Source organism: Dendrobium catenatum, unplaced genomic scaffold, assembly GCF_001605985.2.
Source record: "Dendrobium catenatum unplaced genomic scaffold, ASM160598v2 fragScaff_scaffold_747, whole genome shotgun sequence".
In the NCBI taxonomy this organism is placed as follows: Eukaryota; Viridiplantae; Streptophyta; class Magnoliopsida; order Asparagales; family Orchidaceae; genus Dendrobium; species Dendrobium catenatum.
The window spans coordinates 394,535-418,424 of NW_021319209.1; the positions used below are offsets into that span (position 1 = coordinate 394,535).

General features: G+C 34.4%; 1 protein-coding gene across 1 annotated transcript; it reads left to right on the forward strand.

Moving 5' to 3' along the window:
* Positions 1 to 12,858: 12,858 nt before the first annotated feature.
* On the forward strand, positions 12,859 to 21,358 carry LOC110102206 (probable histone chaperone ASF1A). Its single transcript, XM_020830427.2, has 3 exons — positions 12,859 to 13,236; positions 20,319 to 20,434; positions 20,641 to 21,358. The coding sequence occupies exons 1-3, from the start codon at positions 13,128 to 13,130 to the stop codon at positions 20,971 to 20,973; spliced, it is 558 nt and encodes a 185-aa protein (XP_020686086.1). The 5' UTR covers positions 12,859 to 13,127; the 3' UTR covers positions 20,974 to 21,358.
* Positions 21,359 to 23,890: the final 2,532 nt, after the last annotated feature.

A 23,890-nucleotide genomic window follows, 5' to 3' on the forward strand; every position in this document is an offset into this window, starting at 1 on the left:
GAGAATAAAGCTTCCAATTTTCCCTTTGTAGAACTTGAAGGAATAAGCCAAGCATATGAGGCTTTATAGGTGTGGTTTGTTGCGCATTACACATTTGGTTGTCCATTTTTAATGCTTCTTCTGTTTCAAAATGTCAAAATAACAAAAGTTTATATGTTTAGAAGAACTGCTTTCCTAAAATAAAATCAACTTGCTATTTTGGGTGAATATGCCATCTTTTTCCTACTCTTGAATATCTCATTTTCTAAAATTAGAAAGTACATATGTGTTAATTGAACCTAATTAGGGAAGACCACCAGACTACTAATTAATTATACCGATTATTTGTGCTTATTTTTTAATTGTTCATCAAAAATAAAAGTTAATATAAAATAAAAAATGATTTTCTAATAAAATAAAACTATTTATTTAATAGTTTTCCATTAGTCTCCTGAAAATTCATATACATATATATATATAAGTGACATTCTAAATATCCCAAAAAAATTTAGGAATTTTTAGAAGATTTTTAGACCTTTAATTAACCAATCCTAATTTACCTGATAAATAGGGCTCAACAACTTCTAAAAATTATAATAAATCCATTTTAGAATAAAAAATTACCCACCATAGCTCAAAATCTTCAAATTTTAGTCCTTAATCTCATATAAATAGGACTCCTTAGGTTGTCCATAATCTGACCCTTAATTTCAACTTTAATCAAAATTACCTTTTTGCCCCTAATGAATCATTAAAAATTATTAAAAATTCTAAATTTTCCCCTATCACTTGGAAACACCTTTTTTTTTTACCTTTGGGAGTGATTCCAATCAGTTTGGATCTGATTTGGATCAAAACCATAAAATCCCTCCTTAATTAGATAATTCAAATAATTCAATAATTACCCAAACTTTAGAAATTCATAACTAATTATAGAAAATTCCGAATTGGGCAAACTCAATTGAATTCAACTTTAATTAGGGTTTGGTATTTATTAAAAATATTAGGATTCCAGAAACTAACCTAAATTTGAAAGTCAACTTTTTGGTCAACCTCAACCTATAGTCTAGAGCCAAAAAATTCCAAAATTTAACACTTTGCATAGGGAACTCCAAATCCAACAAATTACCTTTCTAACTACTCATCTTAATCCCTAGTATTTACCTAAAATGTTAGGAACCCAAAACCTAGCCTATTTCACATATTGGCCTTTTGGACCCCCTTAGCATAGTACCTAGGAGGACCTGAGACTTTTGAAAATTAGATAATACAATTTGAACTTCAAATATCACTACCCTAAGTATTAAAAAGTGATCAACAAACTAAATTAACTAAAATATACCCTAATTTATTAATATTTAAACTTTAAATAATTTTTTTTTTCTAGCCTTCAACAAACCTGAACTATAGGCAACTTTAATCAACTACCCAACTTAGGATCTATCCTAACCACATAAGTCTTACACATATATAGAATTATTTGCTATGGTACCACTTTTAGACTTAGGCTAGATCGGTGTTTTCTTTTCTGGTGTGTGCCGGATTTTTCGATGATTTCATTTCAAGTTATCAAAAATTGATTGGTGTGTTTGCTTACTTTTACTGTACTATGGATTGATGTGATATGCATTAGATTTACCCCTAGGTTAAGGATGATATATATATTAATTTTCTTGCAAATGGCCATGCTCATGTAATGCTAAATAAAAAGGGGGCAAATGTCATAATTTCTAATTATGTTTTGTGCATGTTCTCCATAATTACTCAGCCCCCCTAAATAAATAAGGGCTAAGAATCATTAATAATAACTGCTACATGTACTTCAGAAGCTGCTTAGCCCTCAATAATTAAGAGCATGGCCAAATGTGGCTATGATGTGCATTTTTACTTTCTATATAACTGCTTGAGATATTATAAATGCTTGGAATTTTTATTAGGATAACCTTGCAAGTGAGTCTAGATTTTTTGTTTTCATTTAATATAATAATTTGTAATATTGGTGAGAGTTGTGAAAGTGTCTTTGAGTGTGAATATTCTTATCCAACTCGAATTTTAAAAGAAGAAGGTATCCTCAAAGGGAAGAGTCTTCTTCCATTTGAAAGATCAAATTTGGATGGCTTTAGATATCCAAAGAGAAAAGAAAATATCCCTTTTTAGGGAAGATTGTCTCTTCGTTTGGATATTCAAGCCCGGACGAATCCAAGGAGTCCAAGGAGGAGAGATCCAAGGAGTCCAAGGAGGAAAGATCCAAGGAGTCCAAGGAAAAGAAGTCCAAGAAGACGGAAAAGCTGAAGACCTAATATCCCACTCAAATTCATTTGCATCAATCCTAGGCCTAGAAATCTGGATTGTTGGCAGTGGTGCCCATCCACTTTACTTTTTTACAGACCCTAGTTTGTAATTAAAGGGCAGTTGGCCTATGAACATTTACTTGATTAGTTTGATTATATTGATGTGTTTGATTGATATTGATTGCTTCTAGGGTTGTATGTCTTTCCTAGTTTATTGGCAAATTGTATGTCGATTTTTATTTTAGCATGATTTTCGTTAGGCTTTTTAAGGACTAAAATATTTTCTACTCATGCTATGAGACACTTCCCGCCTACGGGTAGAGTTTGGATAATCTGGCCTATGAGGATGAGGTATCGGACCTGGAGAACTCTAGTCTCCTTCTAAAAATTATTTTATAATAAGTCTATTTTTAAAATCTAATGCATACTTGATTTGAAAATTTTAACTAGCATGCATTACATTAGAAACTAACTTAATCAAAATTTTAATTGCATTAGTTAGGGGCATTTACCCAACATAAGTATAAGGCCAATTAGAAAACCCTCTAGATGTCGGCCTTAACTTCCAAAAATATTATAACCCACCCATCTTTCATAAAATGACCTGACAACATGATTTTAAAGCGATTAGGTGGTTAGCTGGCTCCCCAATCCAGGCCGGGATAAGCCCAAGTTTTTGCACTACATTAGTTAGGACACGAGTCTTAGTGTTATTCGTAGAACACTAAACACAATTTAGATTTAGGAATCAGTGCTACTATATTCGGTCTCGTAGTACACCTAAATAGTGGGTATGTCATTTCCTTTTAGGGACTATAAATCCCTCTTATCTGCATCACTTGGATGACGCCACCTCCATCTTTTCTGTCATGCATGTGTTGAGTGCTCGATTTCTTTTCTCCAATTTCTCCTTAGTACCCTAGACCCTCTGAATGCTGGTGTGAACCCCGCATGTGGATTGAGTCAAATCGGACCTTTCTACCTTTTGAGTAGGACTTTCTAGTCTATACCCTTGTGTCAATCCCACTTTGAATGGATAATGTGTGATCCTTAATCGAGAGTTTTCTCAGGCTCCTGCTTGGGATGTAATTAACTACGGGGGCTTGCACCCATGAGAAACTGAATTCCACCATCTACTAAACCCCATCCGAGCTGATGTATCGGGTGGGGGAAACCAGTTGTGATTCAAGTCATATATATTATTAGCCATTGATGTTCATAGGTGAGAGTCACTATCCTCCATGGTTAATCGTATGTATGGTCTAATCTTCCCTTCCATTGGCTTGCTTATGTCGAGTATAAAGGCCTACGATCATTTTGTCATACAGGATAGTGCGGTCGTACCCTTTGCATTCGAACCCCATGAGTGGTGCTCTTTCGGAGGTCCACAGGTCAGACTCAAGAAATAAAAAATAAAGAAAAATAAAATTATACACTTTATTACTTGACATTCCTATTCTACCCATTCTTGAGCTTTTAGTAGCCTTGAGTAATGTATGTCTTACATGCAATGTTAGTGCTCACCTATAAAAAAAATATTTAAAATATGTAATGAAAAAATAATAATTTAATCAATAATATTTATCATCGTTAAAATTACATACTAGGGATCCTGGATTGCAACATAATAGGTAATTGAGATTTCATTAAATGAATACAGGCTGATTAAAACCTGGACTGAAGGATTGATTCAAGATGATTAAAGTTTAAATGGATACTAGTGATTAAAGTATTGATTGATTGATTGTAAGGTTGTTGAAGTGCTTTATAATGATTTTTTAGAGAGTATATGGTTGATTGAATGTAGGCTAAATGTGGATCTAATTGATTATGAGTTTGATATATGATTAAAGTTTAATTAAGATTTCATTAAATGTACACATGCATATTAGAAGCTGGAGGTGATTGAACTGTAGATTCAATGCTAGAAGTGCAAGTAAGATTGACTTAAGAGGACTAGTAGGATGATTCATTGAAATTTGATTGGATATATGCAGGATGATTGAAATGATTTTGGAATGTGATTGAATTTTAATTGGAGACTGGAAATTTGATTAAATGTGCTAATTGAATGCTAGAAGTGCATGCTATATTGATTGATAATGGTTGGCTTCCTGAATGTATGATTAAAGATAATTGATTGAGTTCTAACTAATTGTAGGGCTATTGATTGATTTAATGTAGACCCTTGATTGATAATGGTGGGCAGGCTGATTCATTGAGATTTGACTGAAGACTAGATATATGACTAATAGGATATATTCAGGCTGATGATTGATAATTGGCTAGATGATTGAGAGGTGGCTGATTGGTAACTATCAAATATTTAATCAGAAGTCTGCAAGGTCCTAGTGACCTCATACAAAATGAGGTCAACAACTACATTTATGTTCATGTCCTTTTTTTGTTGGTGCTTAACTCCAAAAAATTCTTGAATTTTCTTTTCTTGGGACGTCCCCTTTGTCTCAAAGTTTAGGGCACACCAAATTGGACATCATTTTTAGCAACATTGATTCTTGAAAAGCAGTGTTTCTATTACACCTTTCTATGCTTGTTTATTCATGAAATTAACTTAATTTTATCAATAAAAAATAACGTGAAGCTAGAAGTTATTAGTATTAAAGAAAAACTTTCATACCTACTAACATAGTAGAAGTGGTCAATATAAATATGCCAAAGTGGATGTTCCCTGTTACCAATTATTGCAGCAATGTGAATACATTGTAGGCCATTCATTTGCCAAAGGTTGTAGGTATATTCTCTAGCATCAATGTTGACCTCATATCTCTCTGTTTGACCTTCAACCTCAAACTTAGAAGATGTTGACTGCCTAATGACAAAGAACTCCTTTCACGTTGTAACTTCTCTAATACACTCCTTAGCATATGGGACTAGTTATCCTCTCCACCCTCCTGCAATAAGTCTCCTTTTTGGACCTTTGCTCCACATGCCCCTAATCATATTAATGAGGTCAACTACATATTTGCATCTTGCTTCTCTAATCCAAGAATTGAATGATTCAGACATATCATTTTTGTTGGTTTGGTCTTTATTTCAAATGAAAATATACTTTTTAACCTCATATTAATTAAAATTAATAATATGTAAAAAAAGAAAAATGAGATGAATATTATTATCAAAACTATTTTAAAAAAATTAAAATAATACTCATTATATATCAATTGAATCTTTCTGACGCAATTTAAGTGCATTCTATATAAATTAAAAGCTGTAAGTGTTATTATAGATTTGAATTTATGTATATTCCTTTATAGTTTTATAGAGGCTGGCAATTCATTCCATTATCCCAACAAACCTGTAACTCAGTCCACTCAATTCATCTCATAATATCATTACCTGACACCTTTAAAGTATTTAATCCATTTTGAATTCAATTTTCTCGTTTAAAATTTAATTAATTCCATTTTACAACCTCCACTGTTCGAGTGTCGGACTCCTACTCAACTATAGCGGCCTGCATCCAAACTAACCTTCCTCTTACCCTCTAATCTCTATCTATTACCACCTGCTCAACACCACCTCATAAGGCCTATCCACCTACAAGAACCTATATTTATTTTTAAGTCCCTTTGCTAGTTAACAAGTCAAGTCCTCAGCTCTTCACTCTCTGCTCACAGTTTAAAACGACCGACCTTAGCCCATCTTCCCACAACCTTTCTCCATTACAGCCAACTCAAACCTTCAAGCCTTCTTCTCTCTTCTAGCCATCCGATTACCTATAAACTTTCAGCCCAAGCCCATCTCTTTATACTTATATAATTATTTAGTAAAAAAAAAAACCAGAAATGAGGCATTTCAAAAAGACAAAAAGAGTGTGGGATTTTTTTTTTTTAAAAAGAGTGTGTGTGATTTGATCTCTAGTGCCCTCTACCTCATCGTCGTCACCTTACTCATGTGAAGGTATAATACTCACAAACTTTAAAACTCAAATTCTGCTTTCGGCTCTCATATGGCGCACCGGAGGATAACCCATGCATGCTCTGGTAGTGTGATGGAAGGGAGCACGGTGCGGCATTTACGACAAGGCTTGTAGGCTCTACACACGCTTTTCTCTAGCATGATGAGAACAACCTTAATTATTTGTGTATCAGCTTTAGTGCCTGCGGGAAAAGAAAAATTGCAAATATTTCAAATAGGGACTCCCGACGACCCATACACGACTTTTGATTGAAAATCATGACCACGATGTCGCTTGACACCGACCATGCGCGTCTTTCTCTGACATGGTGAGCAAGTTAGGACTATAGAATTTTCACCTTAACGGTGAAGACGCTGGAAGGCTGTCGAAATTTTGTCTAAATTATTATTGGACTTACAAATTTATATGAATTTCACAATGAAAAATAAACTAAAATTCAGACTAAAAAAATTTATAGGAAACTAAACATAAATGAACTTAAGTCAAACTTATAACTAAACAAAATTTATAAAGCTAAAATCCAACATTAGGGGACCTGTAATGTAAACGGCAGCTTACCTACAGGTGTTAACATGGGACTTCTCATAAGTAAATAACTTGCTTATGAAAATAAGGGAGCTTGCATTGCGAAGCAATTGGTCCACAAGCAACAATAACGAATGCTACAATTCATCTGTAAATAAGAACATGGAATTAGTAGGACATACAACTAGCTTACAGGCGCCAATAGGAGGTTTGCAACAAATGGTGTAACTCACTTACAAGCAAGAGCACGATCTCCTACTGTCTATGTTGAAGGATGTGATAACTTAAAGGAGATAAAAAATGAATAAAACATCTCTCAATACACAACAACTGAAATCTAACTTTCCTTAATGCAACTAAATCCGTAACACTTCTATAAGCGGACAAAAGGAGTTTGTAGGCCTGTAAATAAAATTTTGTGCACATCTTAATGACAAATTACTTGCGCGTATAGTCATATTTGAGTGCTTTAAATGCCTTCTCCTATTCTAAATTTAAATATGAAGCATCGAGTAGGGTGCCGACGCCTTTAGGATGAGTGCAACAGCCTTGGGAAGCAATAGACTATCCTGAGAAGAGTGCTAACGCCTTGAGAAGCGAGTCACTATCTCGAGAAGCAAGCAAATTAAAGTAATAAGCATTCTAAAAGCTTGCATATGCTTCGACCAATGTATCAAATGCATGAATATAAGATTTGGGAATGTTCTATGGGCTGCAATAAAAAAATATACTCCAATTTGATTGTATAAAATCCCACATGTGCTAGCTGAGAAATACTACGTGGGGAGCTTCTTTTCTCAAATTCCCATAAATTTCAAAACTAATTTTTTTTTTTAACTAAAATTTTAAAACAATGTGAAAATTCAATTTTAAAAAATTCAAATATTCAATGAAATTTATTATTTAAATCTTAAAGCAAAAATCCATCCATCATCCATAAATGTTTGTTAAGGATGATAAATTTAATAATAACTTTGGCTTATAAAGAGTAAAATATCTAATTTAATGTATCACTACAATTCATTTTCAAATAATTTCTCACTAGCAGGGACATAGCACATGCCCTCTGACTTGATGTTTTTACTATAAAAGCACAACTATATCACTATTACAATCAAAGCTCGTATGTTCCCAATGGTTAAAAGCTCCTTGCATGAGAATCATAGATGCACTTGATAAGGCATAAAAGCTTTCTGTTAGCTAATGTTGACTAAAGTTTGTCTCCTTAAACAAACATCCACCCCAAGTCTATAATACACCCTTGAATGAAGCAACCCATGACTCTTGGCAAGGATCATTCGATCAAGTTAGGTCGACTATCTCCTTTGGCTAAGTAGACTATGGACAATGACGGCCCGGGACGACGGAACCATGGGATCTTGATTGAGTTCATCATCATCCCCCCACCATATGCTTAAAATATAAAAATAATAAATTGTATAATTCTAAAAAAATTCACATGATGCTACTATATGCTAGTTATTTCATAACTGCTTAATGTCTAGCCTTAATTGAAAGTGTTCTCTCATCATTGGAAGGGGTAATTAACCATAGGTGCTTGCACTTATGGGAAACCTAGAATCAGATTATAAAGTCCTCACAAAATGAGGCTGAAATTTCTAAGTAATTTGACCCGGAATAATGTTAAAACTCTCCTAAAAGAGGGGAAGTCAAGGCGCGACTTTTCAGAGCCCACATTTCTCACTTCAAAGGTCTGACCATATTTACATAGTGATACACATACTCTCCAAGGACATCCTTAATGAGAGCAGGTTGCTATAACTCTAGTCTTATTACTAGCCTTGATCTTGATCTCAAAGTTATTAGTAATAATAGTGGATCATATAAACTACTTAAAACTGACCGCATCATTAAAGTAGGAACCAACTTCTAATCCTTTATCATCAACAACTTGAGTTATAAGATGATTACTATTTAATCTTTGAAAATCAATGTTATTTGAAGCAACGTTAATAGCTCTATTGACGCTATATATTACTCCAAACATTTTAAGCTCATATCAATCTATTTGTCATCTTGTAATATAACCATAACTTCAACCCGCATACTTTCATTACACTATTCTATCATTTGTATCACCTCAACATCATTCCATATAATCTTTTAAACTTTGGGAGAAGTAGCACATATATGATAGTGTAACTTGAATTCATGGCCAATAAGCCATGGATAAATCTTTTCAACTTTTTCTCCGAGGACAAATAGTTAGTTAAATCCTTCTCAACTTTAAACTTTTTTTTGTTTCCCACCTTCATATCTTATTCTTTGTTAACTTTTAACTTCACTCCAATATCCCCTAAATATAAATGTAAAACATAGCTATTCACTCTCATTCACCCTAATATTCATTTAAGTTTACTCTAATTTAGTTAAAATATGCAAAAATAAGGTAGAGGACCAATAAAAAGCTTTATATGAGTAGCTCATCAAAAGCACAAAAAAAATTTAGGGCATGAGTAATACCAACAGAACTTTACGAGTTTCATGAGAGCAAGAGCTTCCGCTCCAGGTGATGATGAAGGAGCAACATGAGAATAAAATTTAGGGCATGAGAAATAGGGTTAGGCGGGAGTTCTCATGTATTAGAAGAATGACAAGTAGCAGAAGAATGACAAGTAGATCAGGAGCTTTCACGTGCACCTCACAGAAACAGAACAGAGGTAAAAATGAGTGATCAACGAAGTAATAGGTGTTGTATGTGTATTTTAAGAGTTTTAGGTGTTAGGTATGTAAATAGACAACTTTTAAGTGTTATGTATGTAAATTCCCCAAATAAAAAATCTAATTATACATATATAAGGATAAATATTATTGAATCTAAATTTGTCTTAACACTTTAACTTTATAAGCATATAGACCTAAAGAGATTCTAAATGCTCATTTTTACCTTTAATTTATAAGGATTTTAGGGCAATAAGAAAAGGCTATACTCCTAAATAATAATGAAAAATACAATTATAGACATACAACTTTAGACATGTTGCTTTTTTATGACTAGGGTATGTTTGGGATGGTTATAATGTTTTAAAAAGTTGGTAGTGTATAAATACTTTGGCTGACGGGACAGGCTTATGTGAACAGAGTCGAACATTTCCGCCTCCTGTATGCATTGAACGCACTCCCGAGCATTTGTGAGCTGTTTAGGAAGGATTTTTGAGCAAGTTAGGAGGAAATTTGAATATAGGGACTATTTAGGGATTTTATTTTGATTTTTATGCATTAAATAGTTTATTTTTCAAGGGTTAGGGCATCTTGAATTTGGCTGAATTTTGAGATCTCGTAGGTTTAGATTTCTTTTGGGCTCTAGCGGCATCTAGAGATTTGAGAGAGATTGATCCTCCTCTCGAATTGAGGATCAATTGTATGTTGCTATTTTCATCTATTTCATCAAATCATACATATTATATACTATTTTCAACGTTTTGTGTGGATTTTTGTAGAGAATTCTCGTTATTTTCTAAAGATTGATATGAAATACTTGAGATCTACAAGTGTTTTTTCTTATCAAATTGGCATCAAAGCAATTTATTTACAAGAAATTGAAGTCTCCTCACTAATTTCTGTTGTGTTTCACTCATCGAAATGTTGTTTAAAGGCTAGAAACTATTTTGTTTTTGGCCATTTTTGTTATTTAAAGCCTAGATTCGGGTACCAATAGCATGGGAAAAGGTATAATTGGTGGAATGGGAGATCATACATTTGAAAACTAAAATTTCATCTCTCCAAACTCAACTTTCAGATGTCAAAAGTCAAATTTCAACCATCCACCAGAAGATGGATGGAAAATTTTCCATCCTTGGAGAGATGATGAAGAAGTTGTTCAGGGTCAATCCAAAATGGCATTGTCAGAGGCGAGGGAAGCCTCCGACAACCCATGAAATGGGGAAAACTCTTATTCAATAAGGCAAAGGGAAGATCAGGAGGTGGAGACTCAAAAGGGAAAAGAGAGAATGCCTCCCATGGAGCCTGTTCCAATGGGGGAGCCAGGTAGGGAGTATGGGGAGAAGCGTGAGGAGGTGGAGCAAGAATGAAGATGCGATGATTCGGAGAGGAGAGGGAAGAAATTCGAAAGGGAAAAAGATAATTATGACTAAAGAGGGACTACATCTGAAATGGGAGGGGTTTGTTATAATACAAGGGGTGCTGATTTTGAAAGGAGAAAGCGAGAATTTGATGAAGGCCTGAGTATGAATGTAGAATGGATGATTGGGACACTTGGGGGGAACCACCCTCTTGAGGAAGAAGAAATTATGAAGGAAACATAGGAAACATAAGCGATATGAGGGTAAGGAAGCTGAAGATGCCTATTTTTGAAGGAGAGGATGCCTATGGGTGGATATATAAGATGGAAATGTACTTTAACATCAACAGATTGACAGAGGGAGAGAGTGATGATAGCTGGGATGTGCTTGCAAGGGACAGCTTTAGCATGGTACCAATGGAGGGATACGATGCGATCAATAAGTACCTGGAGGAAGTTTAAGGATTACCTGTTGGAACATTTCCAAACAAGCAGGGGAGGGGACTTCTATGGGCAGTTCTTCGCTTTGATGCATGAGGGGACAATGATGGAGTAGCGTGAGCAATTTGAGTGCCTTGCTAGTCGATTGGATCAGCTTCCATAGATTGCATTAGAGGGAAACTTTATGAAGGAACTGAAACCAAAGATCAACGCAACAGTTAGATATTGATGAGACCTCGGGACTTGGGAGAGTCCATGGAGTTAGCACAGTTGGTGGAGGATCAGAGGTGCCTAGAAAAAGAAGCAGGAAGCAGTGGTTCAGGAGGCTCGTACAGGATGACCACCACCTTTTTGGCAAGTAAGTAACGAACACAGGTACTCTTAGAGAGAATTCATAGGAGAAGACTACCGGAGGAAGACTTGGGGACAACTTCAAGAAGCTCACAGAAACATAAATATAAGAGAAGAGGGCTAAGTGGATCTATTTTAGATGTGACGAGAGGTATATGTCAGGGCATAGGTGTAATGACTGAACTCTTTAGGTTCTTACTGTTTGTGATAAAGAAGAAATGGAGGGGGTGTCGTCTGTCCACCATGTAGATAAGGTGGATCTTTAGGAGGGGAGTATTGTTAGACCGGTCCAACCGATCTGAAGGGATCAGTTTATGCAAACAGAGGTGGACACTTTCGCCTCTTGTACACACTGAACGCACGCCTACGCGGGCGTGAGCTGTTTAGGAAGATTTTTTAGGGAGGGAAATTTTAATGTATGGACTATTTAGGGATTTTCTTTTGATTTACATGCATTAAATAGTTTGTTTTCCTAGGGTTAGGCCATCTTGAATTTGGTGGAAATTTGAGATCTCTTAGGTTTAGGTTTCTTTTAGGCTGTAGCGACGTCTAGAGATTTAGGAGTGAAAGATCCTTCTCTCGAATAGAGGATAAATTTTATCTTATATATTTTTTTCGTTCTATTTGATTCTTGGAATGAAATTATTATTATTTTTTGTTTTCATTAAAGTTAGGAAGAGTTTCTTGTTTTTTTTTTTCGAAATTGATAGGATTTACTTGAAATCTTCAAATGTTTCCTATCACTATCTCAAATAGATCCTAAGTGGAGTGTGTTGCTTGAGCCCATTTGGTATTATTGAGTGAGAATGGAGTGAGTCCGCTAGTTAGCTCCAAGTAGAGGAGCCTTATGGATGGTGACTGCTCTACAGTCATTAGCAACTTGTCTTTGGGGCCTAGGATCTCCTATGAGAGGAAGATGAGCAAGTTATTGCTATGGGGAAGGCAAGCTCCATAGCCTAAATGTGTTGGGAAACAACATGAGCACCCTTATGGTAGATGCTTTCTTATTATTAAAGAGACAAATATATGTGGTGGGGTTGTCTACCCCTATTTTTTTAGAGGGGCTGGTCTCTGAGCGAGCTTATTTATAGAACAAGTAGGAAGCGAGTTCCATTGTTGTCAATTGCTAACTACCATGACAAGTCATATGGAGTGTACAAATATAATATTTAAGTAATTTATATTATACTATTTTAAAATATATTCAATAATTTATTTTTTTTTTCTGAAAAATAAAAACAGTTCACCGCCAATCGCACAATCAAAAAACGAAACGCAAAAGTTCTCCCGCCAAGTCCTTACCCGCCATCTGAAACCAAAACCGGCTGTTGCCGGTAATCTCAACACCATTTCCTTGCTCCTTGCGGTCTCATCCTCCGGGTGGAAGACCTTCATTCTTTACCTCCTTTCCCCTCTCCGATCTTAGGAAGGGCAGCATAACTGCAAATCCGAAATCCAAGCAGCCGACTCATTCTCATGAACCAGTTTTCCTCTTCTTCTCTAAACTCTAGCTAAACGTTTCATCATCTAGGGTTTTGCCCAATCTAGGGTTTTGGCCATGAGCGCCGTGAACATAACCAACGTGGCTGTTCTCGACAATCCGGCGGCATTTCTCAAACCTTTTCAGTTCGAGATCTCCTATGAATGCCTCGTACCTCTCACGGATGGTGCGAATCTCTTCCATTTTGGTTTTCGTTGCTTGTTTTCTGCGTGTTTAGCCGACAACTAATAACCGGAAGGGTGGGTGTTTGGCATCTGATATTGGTTTTGTTGAGTGTATAGGAATCTTATGAATGTTCTATGTTGTATTCCATTTGGTTGTGTAAATTGCTGATCGGGTTGGTTTTAATTTTTTGTTAGTTTATTTGACCCGTTAGTGAAGTTTCTAGATTGAGGAGGTGATAGCATGAGTTGGTGAATCTAATCTGTATTCAACTAGATATGAGATGAAAACCTTAATAACTAGTTTAATTGTTTAATTTCTTAATAATTGTCCTTGGGCACTTTGTTCACTTTATCTATTTTGCAAGGTTTTTTGTACTTGAAATACAATGAAATTTTAAATTTAGCATCTTGCTTAAAAATTGTTTGATCTTGCTTAAAATTGTTTGATTTATTGATTATCATGTTATACTTTCTAAATGTTTTTGTCATCCATTTTAATTTGTATATTTTTAAATTTAGTAGATAGGTAACCATAATCTGTAACATAAATTGTTACTTCAAATCGTTGGAATTTATCTTGCAACTAAATTCCATTTAGATTTGGATTGCTGGCTCTTATTCATCCTAATCATCTCAATCAGAGTTTGTCATATTCTGACCTTTTTTAACAGACATAAGTTTTTCCCTAGCCTGTGGAAATTAGAGGATATGCCATATGCGTCATGATAGTGAAGCAGTTAAAATAAAGTGGAAGTGCAGAAATCAGTTGAGTGATTGGAGGAATCGTATCATGACCAAACGGCAAAATTGCAATGAGTAGTGCTAGTCATGATGAATACTTTATGAGGTTTAGATCTCTGTATTCAAGATAACGTGATTTTGGAATGTGATGATGCTTGGAATCACATGCTTGCGATGCCATATTGATTAAAAATAGAATTGGTTCTTTGGAAGTTCTCAGGTTCTGGAATTAATGAGGGATCTCAACCATGGCTTTAGCACAGTTCTGGATTAGGCATTTTTTGCTTAAGAGAAGAGTTGGTCAATTAATGTTTAGTTGGAAAAAGCGTTCAGTAGTTCCTGGTCAAGGAACATTTTTTTCAAGTAACAATTGATATATAATATCCTATATTTGTAGCCTTTTTATATACTTCTTTTAGAGCTTGTAAAGTTATTTCTCCCTCATGCATAGCAATAGCCTGTAGAGTCTCTCCATTTTGAAAAGCTTGCTAGAATCATCACCACTTCAAGCAAAGCTCAAGCCACCCTTGCTGCATGCCCTAGCTTCCTCACCGAAGACCTACGGTCCTACACCCACTGACCTCCACTGATGAATACGATCATCCTTAGGGAACATTCCTTCTTTACTTGGACACAAAATACTGACCAACAACCAACAGCCTTTCTCACAATTGTTGCCTTTGCCGGTCGATTCTGCTGGCCACCCAAACTATCCAAGTGATACTGCCACAAGTAGAGAGGGAATGAAAATCCTATGAGAAGACTTCTTTACAAGGATCTAAGAGATTCATCTTTATATTATATTAGGCAGTGACAGGATGAAGATATATGAGGAAAATTTCTTGATTAAATCTAAAGATTCCAAATTTGATCACATATAAGGGGAAATAATTATGTATAATCTTTAGGGAAAATAATTTGGAGATTGAGGAAATTCAGCTGCAGAGATATTAATAATGTTTTCTAACTTAGTGATATTGGCGATTGAGTATTTTGGATGGAAGTTATCTCCTTTTATCTGCTTGAGTCCATGATTATTTTTTAATTATCTCTTTTCTTTGTTCAATTTTTGTTCTATTTTAGTGCTTTGTTTGCTTGTGTGACTTTTTGTTATTAAGTTTGGTATAATTTCACTTTTTTTATTGCGGTGTAAGTTTATAATCGATTGTGTGAATATGTAATCTTGAATTTCTATGTAATATTTTTATTAGAAGATTGTTAAATTATCATTTGCGCATGTTGTATGTATGTATGTATGATTTTCATTTAAAGAGTTGATTACTCATTGAAACTAATGGTTTGTGAAAGTCAAATTTAACTTCTGTTCATTAAATTGTGCATCTCATCCCAGCTTGCATTTGACAATCCTTTTTATAAAAGGTCATGCTTCAAGGTTTATGCCTTAGAAAATGTGACAACTTGAAGATATGCTTAGAGGTCCATTGCAAGTGATTTTTTTTTTCTTTGCATAAGGGGAAAAATGTGTTTATAAGATGATTTTTCATGACTTCTTGGCATTTTAATTTACATATCTATGACAATGATGCCAATGGATCTATGAAGCTTTCCTTCTTAGGGATGCATGTCGAGCCTTATCCAACTATGAGGAGCTCATAAATACTGAAGCAATCACAAATGTTATGAATGCAAACCTTTTTGCATCTCTAGATAATGGTCTTGTATGAATATTGTGCATTTTAAATATCTCAAGTTGTTCTTTTCTATTAAGTTGGTTACTACAAAATTTTTAAGGAGTTATGATTGTGTCATTTGTTGCTCAATTTGTGATTTTTCATTTTTGTTTCTGTTAAGGTGTAATATTCGTGATTTGATGGTTTCCAATTTGTGATATTGATGTAGAACTACGTATGAATGCGATGATTTAGTAAGATCTTGCACAACTTTTGATTAGAAAATAACGAAGAAAACAAGCATTTAAAACATCGGGATAAAACGTAAGAGGGGTCACGCCCGTTTAGGCTAAGTCACATAACCATAGATTTGAAATTTCAAAATAAATTAGAAAACAACATTATGCCGGAGTAGTAGTTTCAATAAAAATCCCTAGTCTAACAGTGAGATTAGCAAGCACATGAATACGCTCAAAACCCTACGTTTACTAAGCTTACCATAAGTAGGCGACGGTCGGCCTTTGTGACTACAATCAATACTACGAGAAAAGTTAGACTCAAGAAATAAGAGAACAGGAAGCGTAGGAAACCTTCGTCAAGGATCGGTGGCGATCCTCCACTCGACAATCTCCAATTGCTCCTCGATGGCTTCCACCAAGGTATCCAAGATCCGCTCGGTATAATCTTCCACCGTGTGGTCGACCCTCGAGTTGACGTCGAAGAAGGTTGAATGTAAGATGCACACAAACCCGTGTTCGTCGTAGGTTAGGCCGTATTCAATTTCCGGATCGGCCATTCATAGATGTTAATGGACGAAGTCTTCCCACAGTTTGCTAGTATCTTTGATTATTGTTAAAGAGAAAGAAGTTTCTTGAGACGTGGTGGTGGTAAACGGAGGCCGGTCAAGGGAGAAGAGGTTTTAAAGGTTTTACTTTGGACTTGAGAGGGAGAATGAATAAAATCTGAAATAATTTCAGATTTTTGGAGAGGCGGGGAATTGGAATTTGAAATAATCCCAAAAGGGAATGAAAGAGGGGAGGGCAGCGGCAAGGGGGGAGGCTAGGGATTTATTTTCCAAATATCAATTTCAGATTTTAGAAAGAAATAAGGAGGTGTGAGGGCCTTGGAAATTTCGGCTAGAGAGGATTGGGGGATTTGAAATTATTTCCTAAGTAGAGAGTTGGGTTTAGGAAATAATTAAGAGGGAATTAATGGGATAGGGGGAAGAGGGCTGGCGGTATCAAGGTTGGGAGGGGATTGGGGACAATTGATTGGGGCTTCCTATTTTGGATTTAGGAATTAGGAAAGACTTATTTTAAATCCATATTGAATTAGAAATTCAATTAGATTTAACTTAAATACTTTCCTAAAATAAAATAGTTAAATTATGAAAGATTTTGAATTCAAATTCAAATGATTTGAATTTCAAAATTATCCTAAATGAATCCTCAACCAAATTAGGAAACTCATGGGAGAAGGCAGAGGGTGGATTTGGCAGCCAAAGGAGCTCGGGCCGGCGGTTAGGGGTAAAACCGTGGGGTGTGGAGATGGGGGAGAGTGGTCCGGTGAGCAAGGAAGCAAGGTTTTGGGATGTAGCCAAGGTGAGAGATTATGTGGTGTTGAGGGAGCATAAGTTGGTCGGCGGCAAGAGTTTGAGATGACCTTGGCCGGCGGCTAGGTGAGGGAAGGAGGGTTTTTGGGGAAGGCAAAATAAGGAACCACGAACTTGGCCGTCTCCAAGATTGGTGGGTGATCCCAGCTCCCTCTCCTAGGGATTCACCAATCAAACTCTCAATCTCTCACAAGAACTGATGCAAGGAAAAAATTTTAATAAATCATTCATTCATTAACTCTCAAAAACAAAGCAAGGGGTTATAAATAGCCTTGTACATGAGACTCAAGAAATAAAAGATAATCATGCCCTTGGGGCTTACATACGACATCCCTTTATTAGAAGGGTACAACGAGAAATAAAATAACATAAAACAAATAAAACGACACATAAATAAGAAAATACATAAAATAAGTCAAAAGTACAAAGACTTAATCGTGGCTGTAGATCGGCGGCCACACCTCTGATAAACTTTCTAAGATCTGATGTCCCCATTAGATATTCTGGTCTACTGTTCTAATTAGGTTGCTAGCAAATTGGAACTTCATAGCAACCAATTGGCACATGGAGAACATAATGGCAATAATTCTTTTTAGATATTCAAACTCATAGCAAAGCTCGAATAGTCTTCCTATCCTCATTTATTCAAGATATTTCTCTTGTTATGGATTTCTCAATATTCTTTCGTGGATTTGCACTTAAGTGCGTTATCTTTATTACTTGATATTTCTCTCTGAATGAGCTTTCAATATTGTTATCCTGGATTTACATTCAAGTGGAACGATGAAATTAAGAAGATTAATCTCTTCCAAATGAAGGGCTTTTATTTCCAATGGCAATTTTATCTAACGCAATGATGTCATATGTTCAAGAAATTATTCAACAACTTTATTTAAATCTTTTACCATACTCTCACCAGGAATATAGTACTTGTATAGTTTGGTCTTTGTGTTTGCCATGATGATGATGCTTTACACGTGTGCTGGTATAAGAAAAAATTCTGCAGCAAGCATTAGACAAACAATGCGTATTAGGAAAAAAAAAGGCTATGGTATAACATTTCTTTTTATTATTCTGTTAAACATGGTTAGTCTGTGATCATGAACTGTACTTTTTGTTGATATACAATATAACATTAATCTATAATGTCTTGTTGTGTGAAAAAATAAATGTCTTACAAACTGTAAATAGGTAAAGTTGAAATTTTTACATTATCTTATTATGTATGATGAATCTTTACAGAGAAATAGTATTTGCAGGATAGAGATTTTACTCATTTTTTTATTTTTTCATTACCCATTATGATAAAAGAACCAAAAACAAAATTAAATAAAAATTAAATAGCTCGTCATTGATCTTATCCTAACTATTTAGGGTTGGTGGCTATGTGAATTCTTATTTTTTAATTCATTCTTACAGAGTTATATAAGTGGTAAACGTATTATATATATATATATATATATATACTGTTGTTCATGTCCAAACCATCAAAATATATTTTTTATCCTTTTATCTTCAATTATGTTACTCCAACTATGTCACTGATATAATTAATCAATGAAATATTTATCATAGTTTTGCAAATATGTTCAACTTAATATTTTCATTTTTACCATGCCTATGTTGTCTATTAGATACTTTTGACTGCCCAACATTTGAATTTATGCAACTAGTTAGATTTATTATAATTTTATAAAATTTTCATTAAATCTCCTTGATATTCCCTTATCACACTTTTTTTAGCCATTTATCCATTTCAATCACCTTAATTCTATATGCCTTTATCTATATCATTTTCCTTACATATGATAGATTCAAAATACTTAAATTTATGCCATCAAGGTATCTATCTTTCAATAATGTTGAATGATAATTATTATTATTGCACCAATTAAATTTACATATCATATACTTAGTCTTTGTTCTATCTATCAATCTTAAGTAATTTATCTTTTCAATATGGTGTTACATTTTTTAACTTTCCATCTATTTAAGTAGATGCGCCACTTACTAGAGTTGTCATTTGCAAAAATCATACATCAAGTCATCTCACTTTAATAAGCAACTTATAAAACAATATTAAAGGATACAAACCTAATGTTAATTGTTGAAGTAATTTTGATATAGTTAGAAATTGTTTAGTATGTAATATTACTTATAACACTGGTTGATACTCTATCCTACCTATCTTTAATACCTTAAACATACTTTCAATACTTTTTTTTCTTAATCATGGCACTCGATTATAAGTCGTATTAAGATGAATCGAAATCCGATGAAGATTCTCCTCTGTATGCTTTTCCTTAGTGTTTTGGCACAAAAATCATCATCTCTTCACTAATCATATTCACTAAACTAGTTTAACATTTAATTCCCTATATATTACTATCATTGTCCTTTTTGTATTATTTATCTCTCCAACATAAAATAATTATGACCTTCCTTTTTTAATTTTTTTTTACGTCCTTCCTAATTTGTTTTCACATTTTCATTTAATTTTTTTTAGACAAGCAATAGAAATTCTTTTTCTAATCATTGTACCCACCTATTCTATAATCTTTCCATTAAAAATGATTAAATTGTATGCAGAAAATATAATCATAATGTTGTTAAAAAAGACAATGAACCACTCCATTGAGTGGATCATAATGTTGGCCTACAGAAAAAGAATAGAATGTGAGTTTAATGTAGAACTAACAAAATTAACTATAAGCTTGAAATGTTGTAAAGCTGAGTCTATCCCTCTTCTATGAAATATTGTCATGCCTTCTTGTGCAATTAAAGATGGTACTTCAAGGCTCGTTCGTCCCAGAAAGGCTCTATTTTCCATTTTTTTAATCTTATAAGAATTGTCTTTATTTGATTTGAGATACTTAATAAGAATTGCAACGTGAACCAGTACGGGTGTGCCTATCCTTCCTTTTATGTGTTTTTTGCACTGCTAGTTCTGAACTCTACCTTGAGTTTTTCACATATATTATATTGTGCCAAAAATTAGATCTTAAAAAAACCGGCAGACCTGATTGTACTTAACAAAATTATTTAAGTCGTTGGGTTACCTGTTGGCTATGTTTTACAATCCCATCTCATTTTCTCACAGATCTAGAATGGAAACTTATATATGTCGGATCTGCTGAAGATGAGACATATGACCAACTCCTAGAAAGCGTTCTTGTTGGTCCTCTTAATGTGGGCAACTATCGATTCGTCTTACAGGCAAATACTTTCTAAATTTTGATCTATAAGGTTTGTTTGGGGCAATTTTTCTCTTTTGAAAAAATTAGATATCAACTTTCTTGCTTTTGGGTTATAAAAAGTTATTTCTCATCATAAAAGTTTTTAAAAACAACAAACATTGAAAAAGCTACCCCAAACTGACCCTTCATCATTATAAGAAGCTAACATTGTCATTTTGCACTCAGGCAGATCCACCGGACCCAGCAAAGATCCGTGAAGAAGACATTCTTGGTGTGACTGTACTGCTTCTAACTTGCTCTTATGTTGGCCAGGAATTCATAAGAGTGGGATACTATGTAAACAATGATTATGAAGATGATCAACTAAGGGAAGAACCTCCCACTCGAGTCTCCATAGATAGAGTTCAAAGGAATATATTAGCAGACAAACCTCGTGTTACAAAGTTCCCTATAAATTTTCATCCTGAAAGCAGCCAGAATGGCGACCAGTCTGCCGATCCTTCTTCACCTGAAGCCAACGTTGTACAAGATAATGAACCCGAACAGAAACCTGCATGACGCTTGATGCTGTTTAAACGAACTGTTTTGTGTGGTGAGAGGGTTCTTATGGTTAAGCTCATAATGTTTTTTGTATAGATTCAAAGTCTTTCTTCAAGAAATTATTATATGCGGAATCCGAATATTATCTAGACTCCAATAGAAAAGGGCCACACTGTACACAGTCTATATATTAATACATATTGTGTATAAAATTGTACATAGTGTCTATTGAAGACCTGGACTATGCATGTAATAATCTCTTTTCTTTTGCAACTTCAAAAGCTGTGAAAATTCTCTAGGAGCATTTTGTCTGAGCGATGAGTCCTGTTTCACAGGAAAACATTTGCCTGTTAATTGCCAGATCTGTTGCCAGGACGGAAGATTTATATATATACTTATTTGATTATTCAGGCCATAGAACTTGTTTTGTTCGTTATTGATCAGTAAATGATTTGCCATATTTATTGCATTTCACATTGCCATACTTGTCAATATTTCTCCTTGTACTTTATTATTGAAGCATGAGTTGTACAATTTCTATCAGAAATTTTTGTAGGGAAGCCTAAGCAATTGATGGTGGCTTTGATAGTGCGTCAAATTTGAAAATTAACTAATGTTGGTCTTACCAACAAAATTATACTATTGTGATAGCAAATGGCACCTGCAATCTTATAGGCTTATGCTTCATTTAGGACAGTCTTCCTATTATTTCTTAAAGTAATTTTTTGCATAAATTTTTTAACTTAAAAAATTTTGTACTAGAAAGTTAAATAGTAAAATAGTTATCCCAAGCTTTTATGTGGACAGATTATGTACACATATATATGGCCCTCCAATTATAGAAATCTACCATATCCTGTCTTGGCATTAGCTCATATATGCATGAATACTGTTGTGACTTGGATAATCTTATTATTCAGAATTTCAGATAATATATAAAATATTTAAAGAAAATGTTTATCTCCACAGAAGCTTGACCTTAATAGCTGCAGCATTTTCAATAATATTTGAGAAATGCTATTATTCAGCTTAATACATGTTCATATTCAGTCTGTTCATTAAGCTCATAATGTGACTAATGGCTCTTGCAGATGTTAGTGTTGAGAAATATAACTTAAATAAATTAGAAAAAAGGAATGAACTAATTATGAAAAATTAAGTTAAAAAATAATTTATTAAAAAAAATTATAATTCAGTAGATACTTGAAATTTTTTAGAGAAAAGATTAATACAAAATTAACAATGTTTTCTCAATTGGAATAAAAGCTCATGAATGCACAATAAAATTTACATTGCAATTTGTCTCTCTATTTTAGAAAGAAATAGACACTAATTAAAACCAAAAAAGTGATAGAGAGAAAAATAATTGTCTCAGTATTTATTAAAATTTAATCTGAAATTATGCTCAAATTTTGTAAGTTGACAGACACCCTATAAATCAAAATTAACATTAAAATAATTAGAATGGTGAAATTTTAATAAATTATTTTGAAAATGATAAAACAAATTACAACAATAAATCAAAAAATTGAAAAAAAAAATTCAGCTGAAACTGATTATAAAAAAATAAATAATAAGAAGAAAAATAATTTCTTAGAAATAAATATAATTATGTAGACAATTACAATAAACATTTTAAAGAAAAATTTAGTAAAAAATTAATATTTTACCTTAAAACATTTTAAAAAGTTGAGAATCACTAAGGCTTGGTTTGTTACGGCTTCACGGCTACGTTGCTTTATAAAAAAATGTTAAATGCTCATTTGGGACATTGCGGCAAAACGAAGTTAGAAAAATTTTTGCGGCCTATCGCTACTTCCCGCGACCTTTTGCTGCCTCTCGCGGTCCGCTGCTTCCCGTGGTTTTGAAGAGAAAAAAATGTCGTAAATGCCCCCATTTGTGCGAGACTGCTTCTCCCTCGTCGTCAACGGATCAGTCCAGGCTCTTCACGACAATGAGGGGGACACTGGGGTATCTCGCACCGGAGTGGCTCACCAATTCAGCCATATTTGATAAGACGGATGTGTACAACTTTGGATTGGTGCTTCTGGAGATCATTTGAGGGAGGAGGAATTGGTCGATGGTGGCTGAAGGGTGGTCGATCGAGGGCACCGGCGATGGCGAGATGGGATATTATCCCATGATTGCATTGGAATTGCACTAGAAGGGGAGGTATTTGGAGCTGGCGGATTGGAAGCTGGAGGGGAAGGCGACGGAGGAGGAATTGGGGAGAGTGGTGAGGATTGCGCTGTGCTACTTCCATGAAGAGCCGGCGATGCGGCCGACGATGGACGTAGTAGCGGCGATGCTTGACGGAGCTATTGAGGTTGGGCAGCTGAGGCCGGAGGCGCTTGGAGTTCTACGGGTGTATGGGAGGGGTTTTCTTTGCACCGGCGAGAGTGGGAAGGGGAGCAACAACAATAGCAGCTATGCAGATTTCATAAAAAAATTGATGCACACAAAATCTATTTAAGTATTTTCTTGATATAATTTTTTAAAAAACATATGAAAAAAATTGTTTATAATAGTAAAATTTGAACAAATTATTTTGAAGTATGATAGAAAAATTTAAGTCAAAAATTTATAATATTTTGATATATAAACTTAAAAAAAAATTAAAATAAATATTTGATTTGAATTTAGAATTATTAGTTTGTTATCATGTAAATTTAAAAACATTTATATTTAATAAAAAAATTTCATGCTAATATATAGAAGGGCATCAAGGTAATTTATTGTTATACAACAACAACATAGTAGCTCGGCAGTTATACTAGCCAAACAAAATTTATTGATTTTTGTACAACAACTTTATAAAGTAGCTTTCTGGACAACAACTTCACAACCTGCTTTACCGACAACTGTAGCCGTCCCAAACGAAGCCTAAATCATTAATGACTTTCCAACACTTCAATATGAGAAAATAAGCTAACAT